A 12,032-nucleotide genomic window follows, 5' to 3' on the forward strand; every position below is an offset into this window, starting at 1 on the left:
TGGAAACCACACTGGAGACTCAAACTAAGGCTCCTCAGGTTGGGATCTCAGGATGGGCTTCCCAAGGCCAGGCAGTAACAGAGGCACAGCTCTTCCCTGCAAACTGCCCACACCCACTATGGGAAAAGTAAACTTTACCCATTGCAGTATAAATTTGCCCAAATAACTGCACCCAGTGGCTCCTGCCATCACAGTGTGCTTGGTCAGAGCCTTGATGGACATAACCATGGCAACCTCAAGCTTCCTGGCATGAGGGATACTCACCTGTCTTCTTAGCTACTGGGGCAACCCCAGAGCTGGTCCCAGCCCAGTGGGGCTTTTCCCATCCCACTCTTGATTCTTCATATGTATAATTATTTGTCACATCCCCCATATTGCTGCAGCTGCTCCTGCTGCAGTCTTGAATGCTGACACGTGACTTCTAGAACAAAGGGAAGGAAGACTGAGCAGCAGGACAGGGCCCAGTATAAACCAGATAGCTGCTGGCCCACTTCTCACCCAAGGAGGGATAACCTTCAGCAAAAGCAGACAAGGACATTTTGGGTCCTCACCCAGTGAGAAGCCCATGAAATGGCTCTGGCAGGCAGGAGTGGGCATATTTTCAGAGAGCTTGGGTTGCAGATGCAGAGCCTTTGAAAGTATAGGAGCATTGTAGCAGAAGGAAGAGCATTGTGGTGGTGTCAGCAGGGCTAGAGCAGTGCTGTGGAAGTGAAACCCACCTAGGAAGTTGACCTGGCAGCAAGCTCTCGGGAGGGAGAGGATCATGCCACCAAGCAAAGGCTTGCAGGTCTCTAACCTCCCCATAAAACCCTCTGCGAGCTGCAAGCAGCCTCTGGAGCAAAGTGCTTCAGGCTGAAATGTCTCCCCATCTGTGATAAATCATAGGGGAAGACATTTGAGGTCTCATAAATTGGAGTATCAGCTAACAGATGAACAGGGGAGGGCTCTTGGATGGTAGAAAGGTGATGAGTGATGGTGGCGTTGAGCCTGGAGGCACTGTGGAGCAGTACTGTGCCTCCCTTCTCTCAGGGAAGTGTCTGGGAGTAGAAAAGGAGCCCTCAGCCCTGTGGCTGTAGCCATGGGCCAGTTGACCCATCGTCTCCAAGCTGAATTCATCACCAGAAGCCAATCACTCCAGCCTAATGGTTCCTTGCCAAGGACCTTCTTGTCCCCAGGGCTGAGGTGGTGGGTTCCTTCAGAAGCAGGGACGCTCATAATGCTCTGACATAATTAAGAGCTTATTGCCTGAGGAGGAAAGGGAATCCTCTGTCCCTGTTAGGCGAGGAGGGCAAGCAGGCGCTGCGGCGCGAGTGCTTGAAATGCCAATGGCTGCTCTACCGGGCTATGGCATCAAAAATAGCAGTTAGTTGCAAGGAGATGCACCCCGAGCCTGGCCGAAGGCAATGCCAGCGGATTTAACTCCTAAGTCAGTCCTTGAGGAGGTAGAGGTGCCACAGACTGAGGGGGGGAGCAGCCACCAGCCACAGCTGGGAGCCACCAACTTGCAAAACTGGCTCTTGCATTCATTTTTCACTTCAACATGAGCATTTGGGACGTGCTACCCAATGGCAAACTGCAGTGGGACCTGCAAAAACTCCTCCGAGTACGAATTAGGCCAACGGCAGGCTTAACAACAGCATTTAGATTGCTTTAAAGCCAGGAGGTGTGAGATGAGAGCCACACAGGCAGGAAGCCAGCAGGGCCAGCATCCAGGCTGAGCGTGGGAGGCACAGGGCTCCTGCAGTGGGGCCACCCCAAGTGGGCGCAGAGCCTGGCTAATGTGGTTACATCATGGAATCATAGAATCATAGGGGCTGGAAAGAGCCTCTAGAGATCATAGAATCATAGAATGATAGGGGTTGGAAGGGACCTTTAGAGATCATCTAGTCCAACCCCCCTGCAGAAGCAGGTTCACCTAGATCAGGTCGCATAGGAACTTGTCCAGGCACGTCTTGAAGACCTCCAAGGAAGGAGCCTCCATAACCCCTCTGGGCAGCCTGTGCCACTGCTCCGTCACTGGAGATGGTCCCATTCTCCTGACACCCACCCTTTAGGTACTTGTAAATGTTGATGTAGTCCCCATTCAGTCTTCTCCAAGGTAAACAGCGCCAAGGCTCACACCTCCTCCCCTCCAAACTTGCCAACACTGCTCCCTCCCTGGCTGGGTGAGGATTTTGCCAGTGATCTTGCAATGAACCTTGGGAAAATATCTGACTTGTCCTTTTTTTGTCCTTATTTTCCTTTCCCTTTGTTTTTTCCTACCTGCCTGACCCACAGCGATGGGCAGCGGGCAAGGAGTGCCGCCTGCTCGGGCCTCCTTTGACTTCTGCGACCCCCTGGAGCCAGCGCAGCTGAGGCCAGTCCCGTGTCCCACCAGCAACGGCAGCAGCCCACATGCCCGCGGGCCATCCCAGCAGGGCAGGGGCACCGTGACTGCACCAAACCCCTTCCCACCTGACACAGGTAAGTGTGGCCATGGGCATCCTCTCCATCGTTTCCAGGATACATTGAGGCTTTCCAGGGAGCCCCATGGGACAAGAGGCATGACAGGGTAGAGCTTGAGATCACAGATGTTCCAGAACCCTCAGCATCTTGGTAGCACTGCACTGGCCTCTCTCCAGCAGTTCCCCGTCTCTCTGGAACTGGGGAGCCCAGAACTGGACACAGGACTCCAGATGAGGCCTCAGCAGGGTAGAAGAGAGGAAGAGGAGAAACTCCCTCCACCTGCTGCCCACACTCCCTTCATGCCCTCAGGATGCCATTGACCTTCTTGCCCACGAGGGCACGTTGCTGCTCATGTTTATTTGCTGCCCACCAGCACTCCCAGGTGCCTCTCTGCAGAGCTGCTCTCCAGCAGGTCACCCCCAGCCCGTCCTGGTGCAGGGGCTTGTTCCTCCCCATGTGCAGGGCTCTGCACTTGCCCTTGCTGAACCTCAGGAGGTTTCTCTCTGCCCCACTCTCAGCCTGTCCAGATCTGGCTGAATGGCAGCACAGTCTCTGGTGAATCAGACAGTCCTCCCAGTTTAATGTATTGTCTTGGCAAAAGAATCAGCACAGCTGAGAGTGGTTAAAAGAAGAGAGATTTTCATCTTTAGTGACCACCATCATCAACACTTCTCTTAGAGACTGAGGGCTTTTGGCTCAGGGGTGGCCACTGATGGCACCTCCCAATGTGGCAGAGCTGCCACCCTGGCCAGGAATGTGCTCACCCCTCCAGCGTCCAGCACACTGGAGCTCCAAGGGCTGGTTTAGGCAAGATGCTGTTTGATCTTCAATCCTAATTTCTCTTTCAAATGGGGTGATGTAAAGTCTCCCACTTCATAAATCTCTCCCTCCTGGGCTGAGTCTCCAAATTCTGCTACAACTTAATTTAATTGCATTGGCTCCTTTCCCTCAGCAAATTAATTTTTCTCCAGAAGACGGGCAGAAGATGCTAATGGGTTATTTTTTAAACTAAAATCTACAGTAGTAACAATTTGCCTTCATGAAGAAACCTTAAAACCTGACTAAATTTTTCAAGTCTTGCTAGAAATGTCTTGAAAAAGGAAACTTTTAAACAGCATTTGCACATACAGAGTACACAGGGTCATAGTCTGCTGTGGGTGCAGGATCTGCCTAGATTGTCAGACAGAATTTCATGCTTATAATTCACAGTGTCATAGAATCATGGAATCATAGCATCCCAGGGTGATGGGGGTTGGAAGGGCCCTGCAGAGCTCATCCAGCCCAAGCCCCTGCTCAAGCAGGTTCCCCTCCATCAGGGGACACAGGAACATGTCGAGGCGGGTTTGGAAACCTCCCGAGAAGGAGCCTCCACACCCTCCCTGGGCAGCCTGGGCCAGGGCTCCCTCACCTCAACACCAAACAAGTTTCTCCTCTTGTGCCAGTGGCACTTGCTGGGTTCCAGCTTGTGCCTGTTACCCCTTGTCCTGGCACTGGACACTACAGAAAAAAGTGTCACCCCATCCTCTTTATGCCCACTCTTTAGGTACTTGTGTTAAAAAGGTCCCTCCTTAGTCTTTTCTAGGCTGAACAGCCCTGGGTCCCACAGCTTTTCCTCCTCACCCAGATGTTCCAGGCCCCATCAGCATCTTGGTAGCCCTGCAGTGGCCTCTCTCCAGCAGTTCTCTTGTCTCTTTTGGGCTGAGCAGCCCAGAACTGGACACAGGACTCCAGATGAGGCCTCACCAGGGCAGAGCAGAGCGGGAGCGGAACCTCCATCCACCTGCTGCCCACACTTTTCTTGATGCCTCCCAGGATGCCATTGGCCTTCTTGCTGATGAGAGCACACTAATTAATGATTAAGAAACTACACCTGATACCTGTAACTTTAGGTTGAAAAGAGGCATAACTGGTGAATCTTGGCATCCCTTTTAGGACTGTTTTAGGACACTATTGGCATTGCATTGCTTAGAGCTTCCCCACTCTGCCCAGCAGTGCCCACCCATTAACCTTTCCTCCCCCAATCCTGCTTTTCCCCCTAGGAATGCCTGAGCTGGAGATGGGGGTGCCAGATCACCAGTTTGGGCAGCCGGGGATGGGGGAGCAGATGCCCTGGACGGATACCAGCATGGCAGCCATGAGCCGAGGGACGCTGAATAAACCCGAGGAGTAAGTACCGCAGCTTCCTGGCCTCTCCTGGGACAATAGTGGGATGTCCTGGGCTAAACAGACCTGGCTTTCCTTCGCTGCCTGCCTGGAGTACTGGCAAGTGCAGGTTGGCATGAACGCAAGTGCCCATCACTGGGTGGCATTTGCTCCTGCAGGACCTGAGTTGCAGAGGGGGCTGCAATTGAGAGGTGACATCGGTTATCTCTGTGGGGACATGCATGAGTAGATAAGGAAGATAGACTGAGGATGAGACATCCAAGGTCTGTCTAAACCTGAATAATCCCAAATATCCATGGCAGAGCCAAGGATGCTCCTCACTATCCATTGCCAGTGCCAAGGTATGTGTTCTCCAGCATCCCCTCGCCAGAGGCAGCGGTGGGAACCTGGAGAGCCACAAGGCAGTTTTGTGTTTTCACGTTATGGCAGCTCTTTGCAGTCCTATTCCAAGGTCCAATAACCCCCTTGGTCCTCAAACTACTCATTTTGGATCCATGCCCTATGTAGCAGCAGTCATTACCTGCCCAGAGTACAATGTTGCTCCTTAGTTAGAACTGGATTGGAGAAGCCTGTAGGTCAGCTTTTTTGGGCTGAGTGGCAAGTCCTGCTGATGGAGCTCAGTGGGCGATGCTCTGCCAGGCAGGGGGCATCCCAAATTCATATAATCATAGAATCAATCATTTCAGTTGGAAAAGACCTTTAAGCTCTTCGAGTCCAACCCCTCCCCTCACTCTGCCAAGCCCACCACTAACCCTCAGCGCCTCAGCTACACAGCTTTGCAATAGCTCCAGGGATGGGGACTCCCTGGGCAGCCTGGGCAGCCTGGGCAGCCTGGGACAGGGGCTGACAACCCTCTCAGGGAAAAAGTTCTTCCTAAGGAGTTCAGTCCTCACTGAGACATCATGGAGATGGATTTGATACGATGGGAGGGGAATCCTCTTCTTGGCCCAGGGAGGGCTTCAGGTAGCTGGTTGAAGAGCCAGCACTGATGACCCCTGCACAGATTCTCTTGCCAAAGCCCAGCCCTGCTTTGCAGAGAGGCAGAATTCATTCTGTTAATTAAAGTCTTTAGCAGATATGAGCTCAGTCTCTGTTTTCCAGTCATGGTGAAGACACATGTAAGAGTTGTATTTGAGCAAGACACTAACCAAATCTTTTTCTTGGGGCTAAATTTGGATTAATTTCTCAAAGCTCTTCTCTCAACCCAAGAAGAGAGTTGCCTGAGTGGTCTCCAGTACTGCAACTGGATCTTGGACTTTTGCTGGAAAGACTTAGCCTCTTGTTGCATGAAACAGCTGGGAGATAAAACAAATCCCTGTTTAGCCAAGCATTTATATCACCCTTGCTGCAAGGAAGTAACTTTCTTTTAAGCCTTGCTGGTGTCATTATTTTGTTGGGAGAAGATCTTTGGGGCTTGCCTGGCAAAGGGTAGAGCTACTAAAAAAAAAAAATCAATCTGTGTTTTATGCTATGAATGTTCCTTAAAATGCTACTTCTGAGGTAAAACTGACCTTCCCTTACTCAGCAGCCTTGTGCTCCAAGCACTGAGTCAGCCTGGCTGGCTGCAGACATTTTTGTCTCCCCAGCCAGCACAGCTGGGAGGAAGGGAGCTGGATTTTCTTCTGGCTCACCCTTTGCAGCAGGATTATTTGAATGAGGATCCATTTTGGCATAGAAGGCTCAGGATCCATAGGGTATCATGGAAGGAAGCATTTGGCAGCATCATCCTGTGGATCTTCAGGTGGGAAAAACTGCTCAGGTGGTTTTCAGGGCAGAGCCCTGTCCCCGGAGAGAAGATGGGACCAATGGAGTGGCAGCATCTGCTCAAAGCTCAGTGAGATGTGGAGGTAATGAACCTCACACAGTTGTTGCCTTTGGAGAGTGATGGTTTTAACCACCCTTGAGAATTGCAGCCTGGTTAGGGTTTCACAAGGTAGGATTTTATTTTCTTGTCACTGAAGGAGGAGAATGCAAGGAAAAGCATGCTGTGTGGTGGAACACATTGGAGATATGGTGGAAGCCACCAGTAGAGTCACCTGGTGGTGACTAGAGGGACTGGGGCCACAAGATGACAGCAAGAGGAGAGACAGAGGGCTAGTGATCCTAGTAAGCCTCTGTTCCTACCCAGTTAGAGTATCTGAGCACAGGTGGTGCCAGATGTGGTGGGCAGAGGCAACATAAGAAGCTGGTTCCCAGCCCAGTTCCCTCTCATGTCTTCAGTAATGGTAGGTCTGATCATCATGGATAAGACCTGCTTTGGCAGCATCTTAGTGGAGTCTGACCACTTCCATCTAGCAGCATGGTGATTAACTACAAAAGAATTGATTCTGCAGGGGAAAAGCCTCTGCACTTTGGTCCTTGAGATCTACAGATGTGCTCCAGCTGGGAACGACACGCTCGTGTTAGGAGATGCCCATGGGCCCAGCAGCTGCCTGTCCACCTGACAGAGACTGCAGTCGGAGCAAACAGACAGAGCCTTTGGACTGCAGACATTACAGGACTGAGAAAGATATCATAGAATCATAGAATCCCAGCATAGTGGGGGTTGGCAGAGACCTGCAGAGCTCATCCAGACCAAGCCCCTGCTCAAGCAGGTTCCCCTCCATCAGGGGGCACAGGAACGTGTCCAGGCAGGTTTGGAAACCTCCCGAGAAGGAGCCTCCACACCCTCCCTGGGCAGCCTGGGCCAGGGCTCCCTCACCTCAACACCAAACAAGTTTCTCCTCCTGTGCCAGTGGCACTTGCTGGGTTCTGTCTTGTGCCCGTGACCCCTTGTCCTGGCACTGGACACTACAGAAAAAAGTGTCACCCCATCCTCTTGTAATACATCCTTTAGATACTTATAAGTGTTAACGAGGTTCCCCCTCAGCCTTCTTTTCTCCAGACTGAACAGCCCCAGGGCTCACAGCCTTTCCAGCAGAGCTTCTGCTTTTCGCATTGCAAAGGTTTCCCAACCGGGAGAGTCGTGTGAGCTAGTGGTGGGCTGAAGTCCTGGCCTCATTTAAGGAGCTGATCTCCCAGCTCCAGGGAATGGGAGCTTCCTTTTTAAACTCTCCCATTCCTCAGATCCTCCCATGTCTTTGCCTCTGAGACAACTCCCAATATCTCCTCTCTCGTGTCCCATGCATAAGTGCTCCCATGTCTCCTGTAGAAGAGGGATACCTTGGGCCAGGTCCAAGGCTCCTCAAAGCAAATCTGTGTCGCTGTTCTCACACATGTTCCTCTAATCTCCCAAGGTCAAACATGCCACCCAGGGCCCGACTCAGTTGCCTCAGTGCTGGCACCCAGTGCCATTTAAGATGCCTGAGGTTTCTGGGACATCTGTGCAGGGCCAGAGACCTGCAGCCTTTCAGAGCACTGTTTGAATGCTGTGCCTTCAAAGGGAGATGTTTTATGAGACCTCAAGCAGCATATGACACCAGCTCTGCCAGCAGCTGAATTTCTCCTCCTCATAGCATGCAGAATCAGTTGTTGCCCTAAAAAACCCTATAGACTGAAGGGTTGTGGTGGATAGAAAACCTTTGCAACACAAAACCAGTACAACTGGGGTGCAATACATGGAGTCCAGGATCTTATCTGCACCCCCACCACCTGGCCAGCGACTCATTTGAACCCCATGATAGCATGGTGCTGGAGAAGAGTGGGGAAGGCTCTGCAAGCTGGATGAGGCTGCAAAGCAGGACACGCTGGAGGTTTATTTACTACATGAAGGTTGTATAATACCCATGATCTCTTTATAAACCAACTTTTGCCATCCATGCAGAGGTCCAGCATGGGCTGAACAGAGCTGCCTGTTAATGTGAAGAAGTAGCCTGGCTTCCCCTTCTTCCGCAAGAACCATGTCTGTGCAGCAGACTTTGGCCTTGGCACTGAAAAACTGGGTTTGGTACAGGCAACAAGTAGCAGGGACCTTGGCTGTGGAGGGAAACTAGCCCTTTCCCCTCTGTCTCCCCACTTCCCTCTCTGCTCCCACTCTGCAACTGAAGAAATCTCAACGCCGAGTGTTTCGTTTCCTTGGATTAGGCTGCATGTGTTGGCTGCAACGGCCTCGGTCAGATTGGCTTCAGTTCCTTGCTGTACATCTGGTCCTCATCTGGAGCTAAAAGGATAAACATGTCTGGTGCTTGGGAACTGCTGGCATGTTTGAGGCCTCGCCTTTGTGCCTCTTTGCTAGCGTGATGTGCCACGGCACTCTTCATCGTGTCAGACCCAGCAAATCCGATTGACTCCAATTAGTCACGTCATTGGAATGTCTCTCATTATATATTAATCTTATTCCCAAAGAATATTGAGTGAGCTTTGCAAGGAATCTTATTCTTCCAGCTCAAAGGTTCCCCTTTGCATTCAGCTGCTTTGCTTCCAGCTGCTCCGGCTCCATCTGAACCTCCCGCTTTTGTGACAGCAGAAGTTATGCTCTGCCTCCCTCTGTCCTGCCTCCAGCACCCGTGGGAGCAGAGCCTTCAAAAGCACCTCAGTTTTCTTCCCAAACGCACCAAAACGCTGTCGGGGCTTCATTTTGTAGAGAGGTTCGTCAAGAGCAGGTTTTGGCACAGGGCTCAGTGTCAGAGCCGGGGAACAAAGCTGCACCCCGTGGGGTTCACAACACCGTCCACGGGATGTGAGCGAGCATCTCCCAGCTCAGCCTCCTCCCTTCTTCATAAACCTTAACGTGGCCTCTATCGGCTTCTTCTCTCTGCAGCCAGTGCATCACCTCACAGCTGGATGAGCTCCTGTGTCCTCCCACCACGCCGGAGGGTCGGAACGACGAGAAGGCCCTGCTGGAGCAGCTTGTCTCCTTCCTCAGCGGCAAAGACGAGACGGAGCTGGCTGAACTGGATCGAGCTCTGGGCATCGACAAACTCGTCCAGGTAAAGAGAGAACCACTCCTAGGATATACTGGAGCTCACAACACAGCATCCCTGAATGGTGGGGGTGAGCAGGGCCCTGCAGAGCTCATCCAGCCCAAGCCCCTGCTCAAGCAGGGTCCCCTCCATCAGGGGACACAGGAACGTGCCCAGGCGGGTTTGGAAACCTCCCAAGAAGGAGCCTCCACACCCTCCCTGGGCAGCCTGGGCCAGGGCTCTCTCACCTCAACACCAAACAAGTTTCTCCTCCTGTGCCAATGGCACTTTCTGGGTTCCAGCTTGTGCCCCTTACCCCTTGTCCTGGCACTGGCCACCACCCATCCTCTCCACACCCACCCTTTAGGGATTTCTCAGCACTGATGAGTTCCCCCCTCAGCCTTCTCTTCTCCAGGCTGAACAGCCCCAGGTCCCGCAGCCTTTCCTCCTCACAGATATGTTCCAATCCCCTCAGCATCTTGGTAGCCCTGCGCTGGCCTCTCTCCAGCAGTTCCCTGTCTCTCTGGAGCTGGGCAGCCCAGAACTGGACACAGGACTTCAGATGAGGCCTCACCAGGGCAGAGGAGAGGGGGAGGAGAACCTCCCTTGACTTGCTGACCACAATTCTTATATATGGGGCCAGAGGCTGAGGCTTGACATGAGTGTGGAGGAGGATTTCCAGCATCTGGTATGGGGAGGCCAGATGTGAGTGGGAACACACAAGCGCATCATATTCACAGATGATACTTAACACCACACTGTTCTCTCCCCCCACCAAAAAAGCTGGAAAACAGCCCTGTGAAACACAATTCCCCATGAGAACCCGCAGCCTCTGGCAAAGAGGCAGACAAGTGGTTTCAGGCCTGGGCAGCTCATGGAACGGGGAGAGCTGGCAAGCTGTCCTGCTTCCCTACCTCACTGGGAGGGATTAGGGCATGGAGGAGCCTTCCAGCTGGAATCCCACAGCCTGGGATTCCTGAGCCTGGCTTGTGCTGCCTAATAATATATCTAATGGCCTCGCTGGTATGAAACCGTGCAGCCTTTACTATCAGGATTGGCTTACAGTGCAGCTGCCCTTCTGTCTCGGGTTGAACCACAGGGAAGAAACAAATAAAGGAGGTTTGCTTTTAGTGGGGCTGTCTTGGATAGCACCGAGGCTCTGCTTTCTGCAACTGAGTTCCAGTGGGGAGACTCTGTTTGCAGAAATCTGGGGGGAGACAGATGCCTCTGGAGGGTCTGGGGTTTCATAAATAACAGTGAGGGGAAAGCTGGCTGCAGGGGAACTAGAAAGGGATGTGGAAAATAAGGCAGATTGCTTGGGATTTGCCTTAGAGGGATGTCTTTTTCTGTGCCCCACAGTGCTTACACACATGCTTTTTCCAAAACAAGGAACAGAATTGAAGCCTCTTAATAAATGGGATGTCCTAAGAAAGAGGTTTCTCAGAGCAAATCCCTCTGGGCCTATTCCTGCCCCATTTCAGCCCAAAGGTTGCACATCTCCTCCTGCAGCCCCACAGGACGTCTTGAGCCAAGCTGTCAGGGGGTTTAACATTTTATCAGCGGCATAACTGAATTGATTCCCGAGTCAGGTATTTGCCATGGCCCTTTTCTCAAGGCTGTGCCTCCAAAGTCAACACTTGCCTTATTTAGTTATTTATTTATTTAGTAAGTTAGGGGTAGGGAGTCTGGTAGAAAGGATCCGAGATGCTCTTGCCAAAGATGCAGCTGCAACTGCTCGGAGTTTTCACAAGGGTTTCGCAGACTCAGCTGGCAGAGCTCCCCAGCAACCCTTTCCTGCACCAGACAGGTTCCAGCAGCATGGGACCACTGGATTGAGATGCCCTCGGATGGCACTGGTCGCTGCCAAGCATCCCCAGGCTGGGGAGCACTTGACTCGGGGAAGATTATCTCACGTCTGGACCCCGACTCAGCTTTGCTCCCATCCAGGGCTGATTTCATTAATGGGAATCTTGGCCTTTTTCCATGGCTTCGGCTGAACCTCAGAAATATTTTGAATAGTTGCATGAAATATTTGCTTGAAATATATCTTTAGAGAAACAACATGTCAGCATAAAGGCTTCTCAGGGAAGAAAACGTGTTGCTGGTTTCCCTCCAGGATGTGTTCTTGGCAGGTAGGGGTTCACGTCCCCTGATTTCACCAAACCCACTGCCTCCTTGCTACCACAGATGCGGGATGGAGACACCTGCATCCAGTTCAATCAGGAGGCAGCTGGAAACTGGGTGGTTTGGGGAGAGAGGAGTAAAAAGGCCTCATTTCAGCAGGTCTGCAGTTTCTGGCCATCGCAGGTTGCTGTATTATGTCCTGCTGTCTAGTCCTTGAACCTTCTAAGCTCCATCTTAATTGATCCTCAGCAATATATTTTTTCCCCACCATCATTCCCATGCCCTCATCTCTGCCTTTGAGCTTCAATCCTTTGATGGGAACCATCTAACCAAATCCCCGTGGGATTTTGAGGTGGTTTGTGTGTGGTTTCTCTTCACACAGCTTTCTCTTAATCCATGGGACTAAGATTAAGGAATCTGGCTCCAAGGTGTTCCTTCTCTATGGGTTCAGAGCTCAAA

General features: G+C 51.9%; 1 protein-coding gene across 5 annotated transcripts in view; it reads left to right on the forward strand.

Annotated features, from left to right (window-relative positions):
* The window catches only part of NCOA1 (nuclear receptor coactivator 1), a 193,297-nt gene that overhangs the window by 170,812 nt on the left and 10,453 nt on the right, over positions 1–12,032 (forward strand). For all 5 annotated transcript variants that reach the window (XM_061990185.1, XM_061990187.1, XM_061990186.1 and 2 more), the window contains 3 exons: positions 2,278–2,463; positions 4,485–4,611; positions 9,308–9,476. In XM_061990185.1, coding sequence (XP_061846169.1) covers positions 2,278–2,463; positions 4,485–4,611; positions 9,308–9,476 — 482 coding nt within the window. The remainder of the gene's footprint in view (positions 1–2,277; positions 2,464–4,484; positions 4,612–9,307; positions 9,477–12,032) is intronic.

Source organism: Colius striatus, chromosome 2 (assembly GCF_028858725.1).
Source record: "Colius striatus isolate bColStr4 chromosome 2, bColStr4.1.hap1, whole genome shotgun sequence".
NCBI lineage: Eukaryota > Metazoa > Chordata > Aves > Coliiformes > Coliidae > Colius > Colius striatus.